The sequence below is a fragment of the Pteropus vampyrus genome, unplaced genomic scaffold (genome assembly GCF_000151845.1).
Source record: "Pteropus vampyrus isolate Shadow unplaced genomic scaffold, Pvam_2.0 Scaffold140, whole genome shotgun sequence".
Lineage (NCBI taxonomy): Eukaryota > Metazoa > Chordata > Mammalia > Chiroptera > Pteropodidae > Pteropus > Pteropus vampyrus.
In genome coordinates, this window is record NW_011888921.1 from 3,601,802 (window position 1) to 3,626,342 (window position 24,541).

The 24,541-nt window shown below is 36.8% G+C and overlaps 1 protein-coding gene across 15 annotated transcripts in view; it reads left to right on the forward strand.

The window, feature by feature from the left end:
• The window catches only part of PCED1B (PC-esterase domain containing 1B), a 151,747-nt gene that overhangs the window by 84,698 nt on the left and 42,508 nt on the right, over positions 1 to 24,541 (forward strand). For 6 of the 15 annotated variants that reach the window (XR_002782323.1, XR_002782325.1, XR_896357.2 and 3 more), the window contains exon 3: positions 9,178 to 9,347. Coding sequence is in view for 5 of the 15 variants with exons in the window: in XM_011368196.2 (XP_011366498.1) it covers positions 9,340 to 9,347 (8 nt within the window). In the remaining 10 variants the exon portion in view is untranslated. The other 9 variants (XM_011368194.2, XM_023535505.1, XM_011368195.2 and 6 more) reach the window with 6 other exon arrangements.

The following is a 24,541-nucleotide window of genomic DNA, read 5'->3' on the forward strand; positions in this document are numbered from 1 at the left end:
TTAGACTGAAGTGGCTCTAATGCTATGGTAGCCTACTTAAGCAAACCAAAATCTAAGCCTATAAATGTCTCAAGGTTATGAAATCAAAATGCTAAAGACAACCAATCACAAACAGCCAGCCAGGCTTTAAGCTATAGCCAATAAATAACTTCCTCGGTTTGTTTCTTTGTTCTCTATAGTCTCTCCCAGAGCTCCCTTTGGTAGAGCACTGCTAACTAACCACTTCTGGGTTGGCGATGCCCCATTCAAATTGATTTTTGCTCAAATAAACTCTAAATTTTTCATATGCCTCAGTTTATCTTTTAACACCAGGAAGCCATTCTCTATAATATTTCCCTGCTCGTGATTCTTGCCCATTCCCCCACTTTACTTTAGTCATTGTTCAGTCCTTCACCTTGTCCCCATCCCCTCGATCACCACCATAATTCAGACCACCTTTACTCACCTGGATTACTATGATAGATAAGGTAGAAGATTTGGAATTTTGGCTGACCTCCAAAATAAAAAAATTTAAAATTATGGATTACCTTTTTAAACTACAAGCATTTTTTATCATCTCCTTTAGTAATAAAGACATGCTTCCATGCACTCAGCCCCGAGTAGCTTGGTTCACTGGGAAGATAGAATTGTATTTTCACCCTGTGACATAAATTTCCTTATGAGGATCAGCACACTGCTCTAGTCCTATAAGTTGTATGAGGCAACCAGATAGTCTCCAACAGTCTAACTTCATTTGCTGATTACGTTTCACCAGTTTGTTCCAGAGTCTGCCATTTCAGACCCAATTGTGATAACTGCACTTGTCTTCCTGAGTTGTTGTTGTTGTTTTTAACACATTTCATTACTCAGTCTCTCCAGGGCTGGGCCCTTGCCTTGTTCTTGCCCTCACTAAGCTGCATCCACGAGATCAGTCAAACTAGGTTTCCTGCCTACTTACCTTGACACTGAATAAGTATCACATGCTATTGATGCCTTTTGCCGTGCTCTGACACCTGTGGAAACACTTCATCACATTGTATTAAGACCTTTCTGGCTGCTTGTCCTTTGCTGCCAGCATCCTTCAGATAACTTCCTCCCATGCTCCTGAAACAGATGTCTTCCCACTGCCTGCGTCATCTCAGGGGGTGGGACTTTTTACAAGTACTAGAACTAGTTTAGACCCAACCCATAAATGTCTGTTTGCTATCTACCTCTTGCAAACACAAGAGAAACTTCTTCAGAACAAAGGAAGTCAGTCATTTTTGGCAGACTGCTCAATTTTTTCAACAATGAAGCTTCTATGAATATTAAGGTCTCCTGCTCTTCTGAGAACCGTGGAACAAAGTACTCTAGTTAATATTCTCAGATGACCGCCAAGCAGAAAGGTCACACTGGTAGGAGTTCCATGTTCTATTTAAAGAATGAATGTTCCTTAGATGGGAAAAGCAGCAATATATGGCCAGAGTTTTAATGAGGCAGGGAAAGATATGCTGTGGCAATATTATGTGGTAAATGAAATTGTTCTCTTCAAAAATGAGACTGGCTCTTTATTCTGTTTTGCAATTCCACTGAAAGTTATTGTCTTCATTTTGAGTATTGTGAATTATTTATTAGCACTATATATTTAACTTGTTAAATGAAGAAATGTGTTCTTGTATGAGAGAAAAAGAGACCTGTTTTAGTCTTTTGGAATTATTCTTTAGGAATATTTCTAAAAGTTGGAGCTATGTCTCAAGGAGGAAATGAGAATCATGAGAAAATGAAATAATCTCTTTCCATATTCCTTATGTTTACAAGTCAATGCCATCTAAAAGTTGATGGCTGTAATACAGACTATTTCTTTTCCCTCTACCTACACTCCTTTTTCTTCTGATTGTCTTCCTCATCTAGAGGAAAGAACTCCCAAAAAAACTACATGATGGTGGATAGAGGAGGGGTTGGTATTATATTATAGAAGATGTATTTCCTGTAACATGTTGCAGTAAAATCCAGAAACAAGACTGCTTAGAGCAGTCCCAGTACAGTTTAATATTACATATCGAGGCAACAGTATTCACAATTTAATGTCGAATGCACTGGGATTATATTTTTTTTTTACCGTTTTTTTCCTGTAGTTAATAATTGTTTTTTAAAATTTGCTAAATTTTCTTTGTCTCTATTACAATTCTTCCCACATTTTCCAATATTCTATCAATCCAATTTTCCACAAGATCAGTCAAATAAGGGAATGTATCAGTTCCAAATCCAAACTAAATGAATTTTTTTTTTATTTTGCAAGGGCTAGCCATATGTTTTGAAATTTGAAATCTTCACATTTTCAAAATAGAATGTTTATGAGCATCCCTTTAGAAAAACATAAAATCCATTGAAAACTGTATATAAATCATACCATATTCAAGTGGGAATGCATTGCTAGGAGGCAGTAGAGTTTAGGGGCTAAGTCTCCAGTATTACAGTACCTAGCATCGAGTCCGAGTTTTGTGCTCACCTGAAACAGGATTCTCACCTATTTGTACCTAGTTTTCTCATACATAAAATGAGGATAATAGTACTTACCACAAGGATTGTTGGAAGTTTAACTTAGATAATATATGTAAATCACTTTATATGTAATGCCTGATACAGTAAATAATCAGTAAATGTTAGGTTTTATTTAGCACAACAAAAGAAGAAACAATTAAAAAATACCGAAAGACTTTCTCTAAAGCTCGTGTATGAAAAATGTGAACACAAAATTAAAAGGAAAATAATAAGTTAGAATAAAGCATTTGCAGCATGTACGCTAGAGCAAAAGGTTAACATATTTAATACATAATAAACCTTGGATAAAATAGAAAAGCAGGCAAAATACATAAATTGGCATTTTATAACAGAAATAAAACTGGCTAAAAGGAAACTTATCTGCCCTCACTTGTAATAAAAATTGCACATTAAAATATAATGATATATAAAAAAAGAGAAGACACAAATTACTGTAACATGAGAAATGAAAGAAGGGCCATCACTACTGACCCCATAACCATTAAAAGAATAATAAAGATATATTATAAACAACTCTATGACCACAAATATGATAACTTAGATGAAGTAGACTATTTTTTTGAAAGATCTAATATACAAAAACTCATACCAAGGAGAAATAGACAATCTGAATAAACCTATATCTATTAAAAAAAAAAGAATCAGTAATTACTAATCTTCCAAAACAGAAGGTACAAAGCCAAGATGGGTTTACTGGTGAATTATACCAGACAATTAAGGAAGAACTGATAGCAATTCTCTACAATCTCTTCCAGAAGTAGAAGCTGAGGCAATACTTCCTAATTCATTGTATGACTCCAACATTCCTTTAACAGCAAAATTAGATTAAAGAAAGGAAAACTATAAACCAATGTCTCTCATAAATATAGATTTAAAATTTCTCAACAAAATATTAGCAAATCAAATCCGACAATGTATAAAAAGATTTACAGACCATGATGAAGTGAGATTTATTCCAGGTATATGAGCTGGTTCAACATTTGAAAATCAATTAATGTAATTGATCTCATGAACAGTCTAAAGAAAAAAGTTTGTGATTATATCAATAAATGTAGAAAAGTCACTTGAAAAAAAAAACCAATATCTATTCATAATTTTAAAAACTTCAACAAAATAGGAATAGAGGAGAATTTCCTCAACTTGATAAAGAACATTTCCAAAATACCTACACTTAATGTCATACTTAATGAAAACTAGATGCTTTCTCCCTAAGATCAGGAAAAAGGCAAGGATGTTTGTTCCCACTCCCTTTTGACATTGTATAGAAGTCCTAACTAATGCAATAAGTTTTTTTTTTTTTTTTAAGGAAAGAAAAAACACATGGATTGAGAAGGAAGAAATAAAACTGTCTTTGCTCAAAAATAACATGATTGTCTATAGAAAATCCCAATGAATTGACAAAAAAACAACTCTTGGAACTAATAAGTGATTATGGCAAGGTTACAAGATATAGGTTAATATACCAAAGTAATTACTTTCCTATATACTAGCAATGAACAACTGGAATTTGAAATTTAAAACACAATATCATTTAAATTCACCAAAAAAAAGAAAAAGGAATATTTAAGTATAAAGCTAAAGAAATATGCACAGTATCTATATGATGAAAACTATAAAACTCTGATGAAAGAAATCAAAGATGATCTCAATAAATAGAGAGTTATTCCATGCTCACATATAAAAAGACTGAATATTGTTAAGATATCATTTTTTTCCAAGTCAGTCTACAGATTCAACTCAAACTTAATAAAAATCCCAGCAAGTTATTCTGTGGCTATCAACCAAGTAATTATAAAGTTTATATGGAGCGGCAAAAGATTAACAATAGCTAACATAATATTGAAGAAGAACAAATCCAGAGAACTGACACTATCTGACTTTAATTCTTACTATAAAGCTATAATGGTGTTGTATTGGTGAAAGAATAGACAAACAGATCAATGGCATGAAATAAAGAGCCCAGAAAGAGACCCAAACAAATATAATCAATTGATCATTGACAAAGTAGTAAAAGCAATTCAGTGGAGAAAGGATAGCTTTTTCAACAAATGGTGCTGGAACAAATGGATATGCCCATGTAATAATGATGATGATGATGATGATGATGATGATGATGATGATGATGAAAGGAATAATCAACGCAGACCTTACACCTTTCACAAAAATGGATCATAGACTTAAATGTAAAATATAAACGTCTAAAACTCTTAGAAGATAGAATAGGAGAAAATCTAGGTGACTTTGAGTTTGGCGGTGAGTTTTTAGATTCAACAGCAAAAGCACAATTCATGAAAGAAAAATTGATAAGTGAGACCTCATTAAAAGTAAAAACTTCTGCTTTACAAACTTGTATCCAAAATGTAAATAACTCTCAAAACTCCATAATAAGAAAACAAACAACCCAACCAGGCAAAAGATCTGAACAGATATGTTACCAAAGAAAATATAGATGGCAAATAAGCACATGAAAAGATGCTCAACATCATATGTCATTAGGGAATCGTGAACTAAAACAATGACACAACTATCAGATAGACCAAAATCCAAAACAATGACAAAATCAAATGCTGGCAAGAATGTAGAGCAACAGGAACATCCATTCATAGCTGGTGGGAATGCAAAATGGTACAACCACTTCAGAAGACAATTTGACAGTTTCTTACAATGTTAAACTTAGTCTTACCATACAACCCAGCAATCATGCTCCTTTGGTACTTACCCGAATAATTGGGAAATTATAGCCACACAAAAGCCTGCATTTCAATGTTTATAACAGCTCTATCATAATTTCAAAAACATGGAAACAACCAATATGTCCTTCAATAGGTCAATGGATAAACAAGCTGTAGCACATCCACATAATGAAATAGTATTCAGTGGCAAAATGAAATGAACTACCAAGCCATGAAAAGACATGCATGAAGCTTAGAGGCATATTACTAAGTCAAAGAAACCAGTCAGAAAAGGCTACATACTTAATGATTCCAACTAGGTATATGACATTCTAGAAAAGGCAAACTATAGAGACAGTGAAAAGATCAGTGTTTGTCAAGGTTGCTAGGGAAGAGAAGGATGAGTAGGTGCAGCACAAGTATTTTTAGGTTAGTAAAACTATTCTGTATAGATACTGTAGCTGTGGATACATGATATAGTGATGCATAATGATACATGACACTATGAAATGTGGTGGGTACAAACCCATAGAATATACAACACAGAGTGAGCCCTAATGTAAACTAAGACTTTGGTTAAAATAATATGTCAATATTGGTTCATCAATTTAACAAGTGTACTCCACTAATGCAAAATTTACTAATTGAGGTATTTGGAGGGATGGAGAGCATATATGGGAACACTATACTTTTTCTATAAATCTAAAACTGCTCTAAAACAGTCTATTAATTAATATATATTATATGATATTATATATAATGATATAACATGTTTCACCGATGACATTTCAAAATTATTTTTATATTACAATATTCACTGCTGGTGAATATTCTTCATTCAAGGCTAGTTATGTTTTTTAAATTGCATATATATTTATACATATATGTATATATAATTCATACGCGCGCGCGCGCACACACACACACACACACACACACACACACATATCTTCTTTAAAACCTCTCTTTGCTTCTCAGTGCCCTCTACTGAGAAAAAAGAATTAATATTTATTCCCATATCTGTAGACCACAGCAGTTCCTAGTACATAGTATGTACCCTATAAATATTTGCTAAATCAATGTTGAATGATGTGTCAAATGTTGAATGTAGATGACTAACGATGAATGCACTAAAATATGCTGTCATCAAGCCCATATGTATTTCTCCATCTTACTTATAAGGCTATGATAACAGGCATTGCCAAATGCCTTGCTGATATCAAGATCCAGTGTGCCTATGGCATTCCCCTGCTACATTAGACTGATAACTATCTTGTTATCGAATAAGAAGGAAAAAAAATAACGACAGTTAAACAGTAAAGGGCACATGTGATGTGGATTAAAAAGCACAGTGGTTCATTTAAATTCTATTTCCCAAGTGCCCTTAAAAACAAAATAGATATTTGTCTGAAGTTATCTGGAAGCCTTTCTAAAGTTCTAGGTAGTATGGTTATTAATATGGCCCTATAGTATTTTATTATTATTATTCCTTACAAAGAAAACAAATATTTTTAAGTTCATCTTTGAGTAAACCTGAGAACCTATCTGAAAACAGACCACCGAGCTCTACCCAATTGTGAAGAAATATTAAAAACCATCAGATCAACTACAGTATCAGTATGTTGGTGTTAAAATATACCCAATCATCTGTATTCATTGTAAGCACCACAAATAAAATAAAAACAACAACTAAAAGATACTTATGAGGCGTTAAGGCTTTAAGAAGCTGATATCAATGAGCTACTAAGAAATTAAAATTCATTAAGAATTCTGTACTTAAGAGAAGTGTTAAAATTTGCCATGACAGGGAGCTGCTACTCAATACACCATCTTAGCTTCCATTCTTGGCTTGGCAAGACTCTGAGAAATTGTGCCAAAATTGGCCTATCGAAAAGAGATGCTGCATTGCAGAAGCACATAAGTTTTCGGGCTATGCCAGACTGGACGTTGCCTGGGAAACTGGCTCCTGCTATAGCTAGACAGGAAAGTGTTCTTGAGGGAAGGATAGTTTCAGAATTCTCTATCCCTGGCACTGTTGTAGCTTCTGCTTCCTGGTCTCCTATTCACTGCCCCAATTTGATCTGATTCTGTGTTGTCCCTGATTCCCAGATGTTTGCTTGAATTTGAATCCTTCACTGTCTAGACAGAAATAAAAACAATAACTGCAAAGATGTTTGGTTTTACCAATACGGTCCTTTTTTTTTTTTTTTTTTTTTTTTTTTAGCCAATGTTTGAAAAACAGAATATATCTCATAAAAAAGATCTATATTTACATCTTTTCTTTTTGAAAAATTAGAATAGCTGGCAATACTGAGGCCATATTTCCCCATGAAGCAATCTGCTAGAAGTGGCTACTGCTCACTTAAATAGCACATGTGTTCCCCAGTTTGCCACAATCCCCTCTATTCCCTATTGCACCAACACTGAGGCTGAGTGTTAATGTTCGTTTACCATTATACTTTTTATTTGTTTTTTTCCTTGTGGTATAGAGGTATTTTTCTCTTTCCATGAGAAGTGGCAAAACAAGAGATATAATAAGAACTTGAAGAATGTCAAGAAAAATATACACTATAATCTTGGAGGAAGTAGAGACTATTTATGCATGTTTAATCTGCAAAGTGAGTGTACATACAAAGAACAGACCCTACCCATTTATTCTCTTATATTTTGTATCTAATCTCTACAGCTTTTGGAGTTGCCCAGCTCTTGCTCTAGTTCTCGGACATCTGGGTGTTTTTGGAGTTTGTATTATGCTCTGGATTTATCCCCAGTCTTAGTTCGCTGCCTAGTTCTTCAATCCACTACTACCTACAGACCAGGAGAGGCAGATCATACAGCTAAAATGTAAAGGTTCTGGTGGCTCTAATTGCTCCTCCTCATTTGCTGCCTCACTGTCTGCAAATAAGCTGATATGTATAGATGAGCCATAACATTTCCTTCTAATTTAGCAATAAATGCTATATATTCATTCATTCTCAGTATAAAAAAATCTGAATATCCTAGCTCAGTTTTCTCCCTAATTTAACTGATAGTTTTTGTTGTCATTATTTTTTGTTTGTTTTATGAAAAAGAAGGAAAGGGAGGGAGAGAAGAAGGGAGAAGAAAGAAAAAAAAGGAACAAAAAACACTGTCAGTCCATTTTAACTATGATGTTATCAATAGTTGGTATCAGGCCTAGGGTTTTTGCTCTGCCTCCTCTCTCATTCAGCCTACTGGAGACAAGGCAAAAGTTCGGTTTCAGTTTGTGCACTCTCTCTTTATATGAACTGATTTAAAAATCGTAGATTTCTTGAAAGACCTTATATATATATATTTTTAAAGTGAAGAAATAGATCTGAGTGTGGTCATGAGTGCTGCACCCCTAAATTCCAGTACCCCCAGGTAACTAGATGGCTTAGCCAGTGTCTGCTCCCCGTTATGGGAGCAGTTGGGTGTCTGAATGGCCAGGGATTTTGACAGACTCATTCAGAACTGGAGCTGAAGCTAACTTTGTTGCACTGGAGTAAAATGTTGGAAGGTTCGAATGTTCAAGTTGGAAGGTGCTTTGAATGGGATATTAACAAACAATTACCAAAAAATCTCATTAAGAGAAGGTGTAGATGAGGTTACCCTGGTGGTTTCTAACTGAGGACCTTCAGGAAAAAAATCTTTTCAGGTCCTAGGTGGTACCCCATGGTCAAAGCACCAACAAATAAGGGACTTTAGCCTGAAGGTGACAGACTGAGAGCTAAATTAGTTTTAAGTCTTGTCCTAAATATGTAAAATAAATGATTAGTATAATACCAACGTCGGTCTGAGTAAGCAAGTTGGATTGGTTGAGATGAAGTGAGCGAGCTGGCAGACAATACGTAATTTCTTCTGAAAGAGGAAGCCCTGAGCCACCTCTACAGAGCAGTCTGAGGCCACAAGGGCATGCCTGCCAGCTGGCTGAGTCTGCTGCCCCCACCCAAGCCCACTGACGGAAGTGCTGTCTCTCTCCTGATAGGACAAGAATGACCCAACAGATCGGCAAGTGGCCAAGAGGAACTCCCAACTGCCTTTTCCTCCTCTCAGCACGAGTGACAGTGGGGCATACCCCCTGACCTCTCTTCCTTCTTCCTCTGGACCAAGCGATGAAGGGACATGACAATAAGGAAGTCGTCCTTGCATGAACATGTAAGTATGCATTCCTCATTATCAGACACAACCACAGGTAAAGATTGCATCAAGCTTGTGAGCTGGATCCTGGTCCCTAGCCATCAATGAATACATTCCCTATCTTAAGACAACCACTGAGAGAATTTATTCGGACAAAATATTTGGAGTTTTCCCCCTTTTGGAGCTTTTCCATTTAAAGAAATAATAAGCTCTTTCTCTAGTTTTCTTTAACAGATTCAGCATATGATGGGCAAGGTTCGTAGATTTTTTTTCTTTGCCTACTTCCTCTTAAAATTTAAGTCTGTGGTTAATCAAACTCTGCAAAAGACAGATTCTCGTTCATTCTGTGGGCTAATACAGCTATCTGAATAATACCCTACATTTTGCTGGGGTTTTTTTCTGAGAAGTATAAGCAATCTGAATAAAATGTCCCAGGGTCTCAAGGACTTCTGAGCCTGCCGTCACCAGACACTTGCCTGAAACCAAAGCAGTGACATGCTAAGTGATGGACTTGGTGCTGTCAGTTCAGCCCCAGCTTTCATTTCCTTAAAGGTAATAACAAAACAGTGTGCTTGACTTTGCCATAATGTTTTAATTTCCATTTATGTCACCATTCTCTATGTGGCACCACTATAAGCATGAAGCATGAAAATGGCACCTGTCTAGGAGGCAGTGAGGCGCCCAGTGTTGGGGATGGGCAGAGAGCAGGGGCAGGAGGACCTGGGCTACATCCAGACCCTGCTACTTCCTAGCTGACTGGCCTGGGGCAAAACCCGACCCTCTAGGAAGCCCTTTCCCTCATTTCATATTCCTCTTGGAGACAGGAATATCTACCCTGCAGGATGGTTAAAAATGGACATATGATGTCTGGAACATAGACTCCCAATAAATGAAAGCAATAATTATTATTGTCGATTTTGTAAAAGAGTTAATACATTTAAAGGACTCAGAATAGTATACTCAGTAAGTGTTCGTTATTATTGTGATCCAAGGGAACCCAGATGCCTTGTCAATTTGGGATCTTCAGCCCTCACAGAGGTAATGCTATGTATCTGGCTATTATGCCTGATTAAGAAAAGGCAGAAGGGTTGGTATTTTCAGAAAGATTTTGACATGATTTAACAAGTTAATTCAGTCTCTGAAAGGGAAGTGAAATTAGATGATCTGCATCTTAGAAACAGCAAAGACTGCAGGTTAGAAAATGGGGTGGAAGAAGAAAAGAACATATGTGGGAAGATAAATTAGGAAGCCACAGTAAGATTTCAGATTTGAACTAAGGTGGAAACTGTAGGAAGAGAAGTGGACTTGAGCAGAGAAGATAGAATCTACTCTGCTTCCGGTGGATGAAGGCAAGGAAGGAATCACAGATGATCTTGCAATTTCTGTCGTGGAGCAACTAAGTGAATATTGACTTCACTTACTGAAAAGAGGAACGAGCTTGAGGAATAAGATAATTAGTCTTGAATTTATTTTAAATTGGATCCTGGCACAGTCACAGAGTTTATTCAATCAGCAACAAAGAGACATTTCTTTATTCTCAGCTATTTTTGTCATGTATTTTAAAACTACTTGATGATTTAACTAGCATGCATCACCAAGAATAAATGCATATATAGAAAATAAACACAGAGTCTTTTGTCCTGAGACCAAAATATAAGGTGACTGTTAGGCGTCACTTAGAAATCATGACTAAGAAAATAGAATACTGACATATGGGTCAAAGATTTACAGTTAGAGGTTAATTAAACTGGTAAACATCAGATTCGGAGAAGTGAAAGTAATTTATAATTCTCCATCTTCATTTATGTAAATATATCTCAGAGATTCTACAATGAAATATATTAAGGAAAGAATTATCCTAAAGGTGAAAGAAAGGAAGGCAATGAGAAAATAACCAGTAACATTATTTGTGCAAATAATTTGGAAAAATATTCTAAGCCTGGTATTTTACCAGAAGAATGAGGACAGTGTTACACAACTGATTTATAAAACGAATGATGCAATTTGGGTCAATCATTTTATTTACAAAGCAAATATTCATCTGAAAAGAGTCTGACCGGAAGCCACTGTTTACAGTGTTATTTTCAGTCATTTTCAGTAAAACTTTAAAAATCCTATTTAGAAACAGAAGAGATACCCTAACATAGGCCATAATTGCATCTCCAGCATTGAATAATCCTCTGTTTCAGTGTTTTTCCCTCACTGACTGTGAGCTCCTGAACACAGAGACCATGTTTCACTCAACCTCATATCCTGGGGTTCAACCACTGGGTTTGGCCGATGGAAGCACTGAGTGAGAGTTCATCTGATGAAGGCAGAAAGGAAGAGTAGTGGGCATCAAAAACATTAAGCAAGTTCCACCTCCCTGGACAAAGCAACTTCATTTCAGGAATTTAGCAATTAATATCATTTAAAATATTGGAACTTATTCTTTATAAATGTTGTATAACCGAGTTTCAGAGAGATTTGAAAATAAAAATCATTGCATCCATAATCTCTCCATGCAAATATATGTAGGTTAGCATTTTGATTTTAGCAAAAAATAATGTTATCATGGTTAGAATTAATTTATAATGCCACTTATAAGCATGCTGTTTTTTGAAATATCCAGATTTTAAAAGCTGACAATGCTGCGAATAGCACTTTCAAATATGACAAGTTGGAAATAAAAAGGCATTTTAAAAAGAAATTTTAAAAATGTAGATTGTGGTGGCTCTATGGCTTAGTTGGTTAATGTGTCTGTCTCATAAAAATGCAGATCATGAATGTGAAAGGTAAAGGAAGACTCTTTGCCACCCTCTCTGATTAGGAAAGAGATGATGCTACTAGCATATTTCTGGGCTACGATGAAGCTTCTTTATTTTTGTATAGTTTATGCTAACGTGGATTGAAAAAAGGAAAATTTGTTGCAACTAATAAATAGCTCAGTCAACTAACTGGTAATATAAAACATAAATAGAGTATCTGAGATGTGGTCATCAAGTGAACTTTAGAAAACTAGATAATAGAATATTATCCAGACTTAAAAAAGAAGGAAATTCCGTCACACACTACAACATGTACGAACTTTGGGAACATTATGCTAAGTGAAATAAGCCAGTCACAAAAAGACAAATACTGTATGATTCCCTTCTACGAGGTGTCTAAAGCAGTCAAATTCATAGAAACAGAAAGTAGAATGTGATTACGAAGGGCTGGGGAGAGGGACAAAGGAAGAGTTGTTGTTTAATGGATGTAGAGTTTCAGATCTGCAAGATGAAAAAGCTCTAGAGGTCTGTTTCACAACGATGTGCATACACTTAACATTACTGAAGTATATACACTTAAAAATCGTTAAGATGGTGAAAGAGATAAAGAAAGAGAGAGAATGGGAATCAGAAAACTAAACCAGTGGTTTGGAGTCTTCTAACAAAATTTAGTATTATTTAGAGGTGAGGGAGTTTGCTAAATAAATAATTCAAGGCCAAATTCTGCTAGGGTATTAAATTATTCTTTCTGAAAAGGCTTATAACCTTTTTTTTTTTCCCCCTGAAAGTCATGAAATGTGGTTCTGGGACTATGGGCCCAAGACTCAGGAGGCGGGTTCTTAGTCCAACAGCACCTCGCTCCTCAACAGCACCAAAGCTTGCATGCACTGACTTAGCGCAGAATTTAGTTCAGTTATTAAAGTGAACTCGTGAGAAGTTTTAATCCTGAGTCTCAATATTCTTCATATACTATCAGAAAAGTATTTGTGCTCCAAAAGAAGCAAATTACTCATATGTGCTTGAAACTGCTAAATGCATGTGTTTTGAAGAGAAATTATCAAGAATATGTAGACTGTTTCAAGTCATACAAGCAAAGAAAACACATATTGTTTTATGATTTGCCAAATTTAGTCCTTTTTTTAAGGTGGCCAGGCATAGATTTTAACACAAACACACACCAGCTGGCTGAAATAAGTTCATTTTTTAAGTAAATATTTAGTGGTTTGATTTCTGGCCCATTTGAAGCACTCTGTTCCAAGAAGATAAGAAAAATAATAGTAATCCTTGAAATAGAAAATGTAGATAAGATGATAGTGGCTTTATAAAGATAAGTTTCAATTGATCTGTGGCTGGAGCTATTAAAGAGTTGTTAATATAAAAAGATACATTATTTTTGCCCTTATATTTAGAATATTTTTTGCTGACTAAAATATTTGGCTTTTATGGGTTTGGTTTTAAACAAATTATGGCTTAAAATAAATTATAAATTTGCAATGGCATTTAGCATACAATAATAGAAACCAAAAGGCAAAACCCAAATCCTGACTAAACACAATTTTTGCCTATTCTGCACCTGCACCTATGTGGCTGAAATAGGCTAGCAAAAAACAAACATGCATGCTGCACACTCTCAGTTCAAATAAAGGCTCCCAGGTTTAAGCGGGTCACCATGCTGCTCAATAATTACAGCCTCTCCCATCTCCTAGGTGAGTATTCCATATCTTCTTGTTCCTCAAACCTCTGATACCACCTTCCCCAGGTTTACTCTTAGCTGATGACCTTGACCTTGTTGCATATTTCCCTGAGAAAACCCAATCAGGAAAACCCCCACAAGCTGGCACCTCCACACCTCCCCTTGCACCAGCATCATGTGCCTGTACTCGGTCTTCCCCCATAGTTTCTCTGGCTGAAACATCCGTGTTCCTGTCCAAAGCCAACTCCTCCACTTGGGCACTAGATCCCACCCCATTCACCAACTCAAGGGACATCGCTCCAGTAATTTCCCCCCATTCTTCCTGCATCAGTTGTTTTTCTCTATTTACGGAATCATTCTCATAAGCAAATAAACATGCTATTACTGTTACTATCATAAAAGAAATTAAAACTCTCTTAACCTCATTTCCCCCTCCAGCTGTTTTCTCATTCTCAGTTTCTCTTTATTATAAAGAGAAACTGAATTTATAGTTTCTCTTTATTATAAAGAGAAACTGAATTTATAGTAAAACTCCTGGACAGTGGTACTGTCTCCAATTCTCCTATTCTCTCTTAACCACTCTAATTAGCCTTTGTCCCCAACATTCTTTCAAGGTCACCAATGTCTTCTGTACTACAGTCAATGGTCAAACATCCTCCTCTACTTATCAATTATCTCTGACACAGACAATCCCTCTTGTGAGTCCCCTCTTGAAACACTTCTGCTCCTGGCTTCCAGAACTTCACACTCCACTAGTTTTCATCCTGCTTCACTGACTCTTCCATCTCAGTCTCTTTTATGGGTCCCTCCTCATCTCTCTGACCTCCTCCACCTGGAATGCCTCAGGGCTCCGTATTCGGACCTCTTTTCTGCTCTAGCTTCACATTCGCCACTGGTGATAGCATCCAAACCAAATTGTTACCTCTAGTCTCTCCCTTCAGCTCCACACTTGTCTGTCTATCCAAATCCCCATTCAACATCTCAATTCAGATGTGCACAAGGCATTTTCGATGTAACAAGCCCAAAACCAAATAGTTGACCACTCCTCAAACCTGTTTCTCTCAAATTTTCTCCATCTAAGTAAATGGCAACTTCATCCTTCCTGTGGCTCAGGCCAGAAATCATGGAGCTTTTTTTGTTTTCTCTCCTTTTCTTATACCTCACCTTCTCTCCCCAGGCAAATCCTATCACCTCTACCTTCAAAATATATCCAGAATCAGATCACTTTTCATTACCCAGATGTCACTTTTAAGAAGAGAGAATAAAATATTTCAGAGAGATTTAAAATATTTGTATAGAATATTTCTAGTAGAATAGACAAGAAGTCAGTGACAGTATTGCTTCTAGAAGGAAAAAAGAGGGATTAGGGAACAAGAAAGCAAGGGAGACTTACTTCTCATTCATGCCCCTTGTACCTTTTGAAGTTTTCTGCCATGTGCATTAAATGCCTTCTCAAAATAAGCAAAATAACTTAAGAATGACAATAACAGCAGTGTGCCTTGTCTGGCCTCCCACTTAGAAGGCAAAGAAGATGACACACTGCACTCAGAAGCGCTCCAGGTCCCTGCACTGCTTCATCAAGGTGACAGTCATTCCAACTCTTTCAGGGCCTCAGTTTTACCATCTGCAAAATAAAGATAATAATTAGTGCTCGCCTTACTTTACGAAGGGAGATCTGCTGTGAGATAGCACATTCTAAGTATAAAGCATTATACATGCGTAAGTTTTCATTACCTTTTGGGAAAAAGCCAAGTTTGGTGGATAATAAAGAAAGCCAGCACACTGAACTCAGGAACAGGAAATGGGGCCAGAAAATCAATAGTTAACTGTCTCCATGTATCATAATAAGTTCTTGGAAGTAAGAAAATCAGTAGAAAATATGTTGCTTGGTCTTAACTTTATTTTAAAGAGTATAATCAAGATTATCATTTGCATTATTACAATCCCTCTGTTCTCCGGTCTTGTGATGATTATGTGAATTGTAGTCATCCTCCCCTAGATTGCTCTTTTCTTCTCACACTATACAGATTAGCTGGAATCTAAAAAACTGGAAAGATTTGCAACTCATTTACAGAAACGCGAGAATCAAATAATGGCAAATTTTCAGTTATGTAATAGACTACTACGAATTTTAAAATACGAAAGTTATCAGTTGAGTTCTAGATGAAGCCCTGCCTTAAGACACAATAATGACTATATTAAAATTCATGAAAAAAATGCAAAATACCTTGATTTATGGCTATATATAGGGAGTCAAAACAATGTGTAATATGTAGGATTAATTTTTAAGCTGCATATTGAGTAGTTAATGAAGTGAAGTAAAATGACATTTTTCAAGAAAAGACAACCGTGTTGCTTTATAGGCCAGCTTCCCCAAATAGCACAGTATTTAAAAAAAAAAACAAACAAACTGAGGCATAGGGCATGCATTTCAGGGCTGTTCGGAACCTGTTACTCTTGTTAGTTATTTTATACCATTTAATGTAATGGAGAAATGCTCCATCCTAAAGTGTTTAAAACATCTATAAAAGGTTCACTGTTTAGAAAAAACTTTTTTAAGCTTCATTTCCTCATTTTTTTTCTTTTTTTTTTTTTTCTGATTTATTTCTTCCTTCTCTTTCATCTTGGTATTTACAGGGGAGGTGATATTCCTCCTCCTCCAAATCACATCCTTCCAAACAAAAGCAAAGAAAGCTCCAAGCTTACCTATATCTCATCAATCAGAACAGCACTTCCCTTTCCCACCTCCAGTTACCTGTTGGAATCAGAAAACTGTCCTGGCCTGCCACTCTCTGCGTTTACCTGACATATTTTTCTGAAGCTGTGGAATGAGCTATTCTTCCGCTTTGGGGAGGAGCATCACACAAAAATACAGGATTAATTTAATCTAAATTAATTTTAAGAGAGAGCAATCTTCCTCTTATCATTTCCCCACTTCTCTTTTCTCACTTCCCCTTTCTCTCGGCTCACCATCTTTCCCTCCTTCCCCACACTAATAGCTTTTTCTGTTATGAATACACCATATAAGCTAGAGTAATAAGAGCCAAAGGGGCTGAATCGTGAAAACAAAACAAAGTTAGAGTCAATATACGTTACACCCTAATTATTGAGAAATATGAATTGAAAACAAGCTCAGTGCTAAATTCCAGGAAGATGCTATATTTTGGATTTACTAACCATTTTACGTTTTCATATTTGCCGATTACTAAAGCTTCAGTCATTAGTCTTCCTCTTCCTATTGCAAGAAAGTAAATGCTGACTCGTGTTATTTGTGTCAAATGCCACCGGAAATGGCATCCTCTCCCCAGACCTTGGCTCACAAAATGTAGCAGCGCCCAGAGGTGAACTTAACTGCCTTGCAGCCCAGGCTCTCTGGACTCTTCGATCTGGTAATCTGATCCACAGCCAAGAAGGGAGTCTGTCTAGGGACGAGATCTAGAATCAACTGAGAGGTACATTTTTAATCACTGGTTACTTTAATGATTAAGTACTTTCCATTTTATTTTAAGCATTAATTTTGCATTTCTGACCAGCCTTTCTTGGCATCCTCATTCCTTGGGCACTTACTGTAGGAAGGAATCACCACTCTAGCCCACTCCACCCCACCTCACTTAACAGCCTGAAGAGACAACCGTTATTTCACGAGAAGGATTGATAAACTACTAAATCTCTAAAGTACCATGGAAAGAAAAAGTAGGTTGTGAACAAGAAAGGATGCGAAACATCTGTTGTATGTACAATCTTGTATGTTGTGGTTGACCACAAAGGCTTGGCATCAGTTTTGACTCCCAGCTTTGCTTTTTATAAAATGGATGACCTCGAGCAGATGACTCAATCTGCCAAACTTAATTTTCGAATGTGTAAAATGGAGAAAGAAAAAAAATGAACCAATTTCATAGCATTCTTAAGGGGAATAAATAAGTAAGCAGGTGAAATGTGTAACATGCTGTTGGAGAGGGTACTAAATAACATTACCGAATAACCAGTTAAATTCGTGTTACTAAGTTAAAAATTTCGTTTAACTGGAAAACTTCCTTAACTACTAAATCCCATTCCCACAAAATGCCGAGGTGGCTCGAAATAACAATAATTAACATGTGTATAGTTTATGGAGCATTTCCTTTGATTTCCCAATTCACTCTAGGATAGGCAGTACTGAGCTGTTGACTTATTTTTGTTCCTGACGGATTAGAGAGAAGCTGAGAGCTCTGCGGGATATGACAATACAAAGAGAAGCTCACAGGTCCAAACTTAGAGCTGAAGCAAGGAAAGCAGGAGTTGGGAAAAGCCTGGTGTCAGAAGTTAGTTCGTGCGTCATTTTCCGAGCATGGAATCCTGTTCGGTCAGCTTGCTCACCTCATGGACCTTGTCCCTTCTCCTGGTCCCAGACCTAGGATTTAAAACTGGGGAAATCCTCCATCCCACTGATAACATTAGAGCAGTGGGAATCCAGATCTTCTAGATCCCTCTGAGAAACAGTGTAGATGAGAAACAAGGCTGAGACTGGCCCTTAGAATCCCAATTTTAAATTAAAAAACTCTCCCCTCCCACAGAAACACTACTGCACTTAGTATTCAGGTATTACCTTGTTAACAACAACGATGATAAAATAATATCCATTTTAGAAGCTCTCTTGTGTCATCTCCTTAGAGGAACATAGGGATCATCTCTCCCATTTAAGGATGAAAACAGGTGAAATGAGCACTGGGGGTGACAGAAACTCCAGCCTGCTGATTCAGCTTAATGTTTGCTGGTTAAATGGGCTTTTGTGGCCATTCTTGGAGACAGAATTTTCAGAATCCAACCTGTTCATCAGTTGAAAGCAATTTAGTCATTATTAGCTCTCCATTGCCCTTCCTTTTCAACCACGGAGACTTTTTATTCCACCATTGGTTAGAATCTAGAGTAGTCAGCATGAATATAAAAAATTTTGAAACACGAATATAATTTAGTGTAGCATTGAGTTTTCCATTTACACATTAATAGAAATTAGCTTAGTATGATGCAAATTGACCTAAGTTGACTTCATACCTTCTCTCTTTTCTCAAGAAAAATTTAAAGCTGTGCACAAAACATTGTTTTGTTTTTGAACAGAGAATAAAAAGGAAAACAACATGCAAATATTTTTTCTAGATAAGACTATTTTTTTTCCTCTTAATTTCAACAGATATTTATAGCTAAGTTTAAAAGCTCAGACTCTGGAACCATATTTCCTCCTAAAGGAACAACAACAACAAAAAGTCTTAAACGTACCTAATCAATCAGAAGATTCACTGTCAGTAACAGACTGCTTCTGCCTTCTGCCGCTGAACGACCTTGGGCTATTTACATAACCTCTTCCAAGCCTCAGTTTATTCATCCATAAAATTAAGATAATAATAGTTCCTACCTCATTATATTGGGAGAAGAGACTAGGCCTGGCACAGAGTAAATGTTCAATGAATGCTATTATACATAAAATACTGGGCTGTGAGGAGTACAAGGATGGGTGAAATCCACTTTTGCCACTCAGAACTGGTATATACTAGGGTAGAAAGAGACTTGGGCAGTTAATTATAGTACAAAACAGAACCACGTGATAAATAGAGGCATCTGCTAGATGAAGGAGAGATTTTTCTGTCTAGGAAAATAGAGAAGGCTCGCAGACAGAATTGCATTTCAGCTGGGTCTTAAGGAACCGAATTTCAGTAGAGGAAAGGATTAGGGAACTTTCAATGCTGAGTTGCAGTGCAAACATAAGAGGTGAGAAAAAGCCCTCTGGATATATACAAGCTCTATAGTTCACCCACAGGCTTTGGGGAGATGCATAAAAGGAAGGATCATAGCTGAGGTTAAAGAACAAAGTTTATAAATGCAAAACATTGGAGTTATGCTAGCATATCAAATGAAAGTGAAGATATGAAATTTGAAAACCGAGACGATAAAATTTTATGTGAGAAAACATAAAGTAAAAACAATACCATTTTAGAAAGTGTTTCAAAGTCAAAAATTTTCTTAAAGATTAATTTATAGAAAGCAAAAAAGTTAACCGTAAAATCTAAAGCAAAAGTGAAATTGGTCACTGCGCTCAGCTTCCTAAAATATATTGCAACATCTTCCTCTCTAAAGTATATTTTCAAGAATTATATCTTAACTTTTATTGCCAAGAAATAGTTGAACTGTTCTATATCCAAGCTATCATTCGAGGATTTTGATGTTTTCAGAATAATGGAAACAGCCATAGTCGTGAAAAATAAAAATGACTTGATCCAAGCGTTTCAGAAGCAGAGTTTATTTTCACCTCATCACCAGCCAATGCTCTCTGAAAATGCACAGCAAGAATATGCTGCCATCATTCCCACTGAGGACCAATATTTACCTTTAGGAAGATCGTTCAAAGGTCACAAGATTATCTTAGGAATTCAGCCACAATTCGATGGGAAGATAAAAGGGCATCTAGAGAATTTAGAAGTGATAAGAGGCCCACAGAGACTAAATTACTCCTCCCCGCTCCACCCGCCCCACCCGCCCCACCCCGGAACTTTTTTCTACTCACCTGAATATGTCTGGAACTCTGAAGACAAGTTTGGGCTAGCTAAATTTATTGAGCACTTAAAAATGTCCCAGACCTCACGCTAACGACTTTACGTATGTTCATTTAATCCTTACTTCTTAAGAAATCTATAGTGTTATTCTGAAGTGCAGAGGGATTACTTAACCTGCTCAAGGTCTCAGAGGCTAGTAAATAGTGGAAAAGGATATAAACCCAGGGGGTTGACTCCAGGGCCCACCCTCTCAGCCACAGTGCTTTAATACCTCAATTCGATCATCTGCATACAAATGGTAATTGGCAAGGGGACCATATAATTTGTTTGCATCTAAACTGGGATGTGGGGGAAGCACTATTAATTATGCTGAGAAAATAAGGGTGAACCATGTGACCATCTTATTGACTGACCCCATGAGCGTGGATGAATTTACCGAGGGAAAGAATGTTGAAGAAAAGAAGAAAGGAGCCGATCAGTGGGCCTTGAGAAAGACTAACTTTTGGGAAATTGCCAGAGAGGGAGAAACTCACAAAGGATACTAGGGGAGGTGAGGCAGGCGACGGAAGGTGTCAGACGCCCCAGCTGTTTTTCAGAGGGGTGTGGTCAGCGATGTCCCTGCCCCCAGAGCTGGGAATGCAATAAGGACCATGAAATGGCCATTGAAAGGAACAACAAGGAAATCACTGGTGATTTACTGACAAACATTTCTTCAGTTTGATGGAGTTGGAAGCCAAAGTAAAGTAAAAAAGGAGTGAGTGGGAGGTGAGGACCCAGAGACAGTCAGAGCAAACAAGTCTTTTTAAGAAGTGGCCTTGAAGGGGAGGCAAAAGATAGGACTGTCCTGGAGGTGGAGTCCAAGAAGTTTCCTTTCTTTTTTTAAAAAAGAAACTAGAATGTGTTTGCATGCTTAAGGAGCCAGCCAGAGGAGCCTGAAGAAGGTGGACTGCATAATCATCCCTTCTCTGGGGGGACATCCTGGAGCAAAAGTCCTGAGGCGATAGGAAGACGAGCCACCTTCACAACGAGGAGGTACAGCTCTGCCGTTGTGGGAGAGAAGAAAGGGGAACTTCGGGTTTGAGGATTTGAGGGAGGGAACTAAGCAAGGTGCTTGCTGTCTGTGGACTTGGCTTTTCTCTAGAGCCACCTCAGGGAGGGGTTGCCGTGGCAGAGGGTTAAAGGTGCCTGATGAACGGCAGGCCCTGTATTAGGCCCCAGAGAGACTTCAGTAGGCTCTCTTTTCATCTTCACTGTTATTCAGTGATGTAAGTGATATTGTCCCTTTATGACCCAAGAGGAAACCGGCTCAGAATGTTGGACAGCCAACCCAAGAGCACACAGCTGTTCAGGGCCAGAGTCCTAGTCTGACTTCAGTCTCCTGGAAGTGAAAGCCAGGTCACTGCTTTCTGGTATCTTTTCATTGGTGTTAGAGAGTAATAGGAAATTAGCAAATGTACTTTAAATAATGGTTCGAGACCATACTATGGAAGTTTGTCATAGTCATTACATGATTGAAATCATATTTTGTTTATGTGAATTGATTTGATGTTTTACTTTAAGATAGCCTTGTGTAAAAGGTTTTCTTTTTTTTAAAAAAAAGGGGGCTATTTGAATAAAGGTCCCATAGTTTATTTTTTGTTTTTATAAGAGAAGTTACTTATATACCAGGTATTCTGAACCCCCTCCTCATTCATAAAGGATGCCATTCTTTCTGCATTTCTTTCTATAGTTCATAGGAAATTTTGTTAGACTATTACTATGGGAAAAATATATTGACTTAAGGATTTCTAAACTTGATAATTTTTAGACTCTTAAAGTGTGTGAAATTCTTGTATTGATATTTTATTCCAAAAGAGTCACAGATTTAAGATGGTGGCCCAGAGGGATGGTACAGACACAAATTGGATATCTCCACAGAGATTCCTGCCTCCACAAGGAAAACCTGTGGTTAAGTGGAGCCCCGTTTGAAGATCACTAGTGCTGTTTCAATTTTCTATTTATGTCAGTGTATCTGAGGTTCTACACGTGGTATGTGAGGACTAACTGAATAGCCAAGTTAGAAATATGAGCCACACGCTGGGGTAAGGTTGAGTGACTTAGGGGTGGGGTAGAAGAATCATGATAGTTGTTGGAGGTGTGAGTCAGATTTGCAGAATGACATCTGTCACAGCCCCAGATAGGTACAGGTGTTCTCTAAATTTTTACTGAATTACTTAATGGGCTGCGAAGCTGAGGCCTGTTTTGGAGGTGAGGTTATTTGAGATGGGAATTGGAATTGGTTTCTCCGTTGGCTTTTTGGAAATAATTTTTGTTTCATTATTTACCATGTACTTTCATGTTTGTTTGTTTGTTTTTAAAATTTTGCTCCTAAAACCACTTTTTAGAATAGTAGGCCTGCATTATTTTCCCCATTTTCAGGTTATGTACAGGAGTGAATGTTAACTGAATTGACTAAAATCATCCCCCATCCACAGGCCATTCATTAAGCTTTCCCAAAGAGAAGTTTGAATTGTTCGCTTTTGTTTTTTCTTTGAAAACTTTACATGAAACGCAGTTTAATTTTTGACAAGTTTAAATTCCACTTAGAAAACTAAGCAAATGCCAAGACATAGATAGCTAAGTTGTAGAGTTAAGTTCATGAAAAATAATTTATTTTCTTATTTGTACCATCTATTGTGTTAAAATTTAAGGGGATCTTGTAAAGTTCAAAGTATTGATTTGATCACCAAAAATGCAGTTACAAGGAAATGAACTATTTATATTCTCAGTATAATGTCACATCATTAAGATGGTTAGTCGTATGCAAGGAACTTCTAAACTAGTTACAAGTACTCCCTACAAGTAATCGAAACAACATCTAATTGTTAGTGATTACTTCTGATTTAAGGCTTCTCTGCAAGGTCTCTGGAGCAACTGGCCTATTAAATGTGTCACTCTTCTTGTAACTAAAGATCAATAAGAAAAGAAAAAAAAATTAGCCTAATTTCTACAACACTTCGATTAATGAAAAACAAATGCTATGTGTTTGGTTTGTGGTAGTTATAAAGCAGTAGTAGTCAATGATTTATAAGTCATGGCTTATGAAACTATTAAAAAATTAATTATCCCTGAACAGAAATCTAAGTAATTTATTATAGTAGTAGCCATTATTAATGCATATTTCTGACAGAGCTTTAGCCAAAAGCCAAATTTTACATTGCAAACAGAAAAACATGGCACTTATAATTACGATTTGAGGAATCATCATGCAACTCTTTTCAAAAACTGGTTTTCATTTGATGTTGGAATCACAGATTGCAATGATCGTCTGTATAACCTTCTCTCTCCCCCTTGGCCTTCCCTTACAGGCTTTGGTGCTTCATTTACATACATCAATTCTAGCTGCTAACTCTTCCTTTGATATTTTTACATGTCCACTTCCACAGTTGTCCTCTTGAGAAAAGAGACTGCGTTTTTATTCCTACTCCTTCCACCAAGCACCATATCTGGTTCTCAGAGATCTTGAATGAATGAATGAATGAGTGAATGAATGAATGAGGCAATCTATCTATAAAACAGCTACCAAAACTAATAAGTGAGTTTAGCAATTTAGAAGCAAAGAAAGAAGCCTAGGCTAAAAAGACCATTGATCTGTTTTCAAACCTCTTTTTTGTTTCAGTTTTATAGAGAAAAAGAGCTTCGAAAATAGTTACTGACCCTTTTTTTAAGATGAGAGAAGATTTAGCTCTCCAAATTATTCTCCGCTTCCTGCCTTAAAAAAATCCTCCCCCCTTTTTTTTGGTTGTGTTTTTTTTTTTTAAATGTTTGGCGTCTTAGCTTAAAGATTTCTTTCCCAGAGCGATAGTCCTGAGGGTGTCAATCCTGCTAAATTGTGGCGCCCTTTATCAAGAATTTCATGAATTTCCTTTCACTTTCAGCTTCTCACTGGAATGCTTCTTCCCAGTCATTTTCCCTTCCCTTCTTTTCTATAGTCTTATCTGCACGTTCCACTGCAGAAGAGCAGTAAGAAATTCTCAGGTGGACATTTTTGCCCCATTTTGGCTCTGAGACCTTGGAGCAGCACCTGAGCGGGTTAAGTTCACTAATCAGGATACAGGGCAGCCAGAATACCTCAAACGCCATGAGGCCCAGGTGTAGAGTTTTGTTTTGGTTATTCTAAAATCCAGATCTCTTAAGTTTGCACGTCTCTTGCTTGAGATTACCATATAGGAGGAGAAAAATATACTCTTATTCACACACACCCCACCT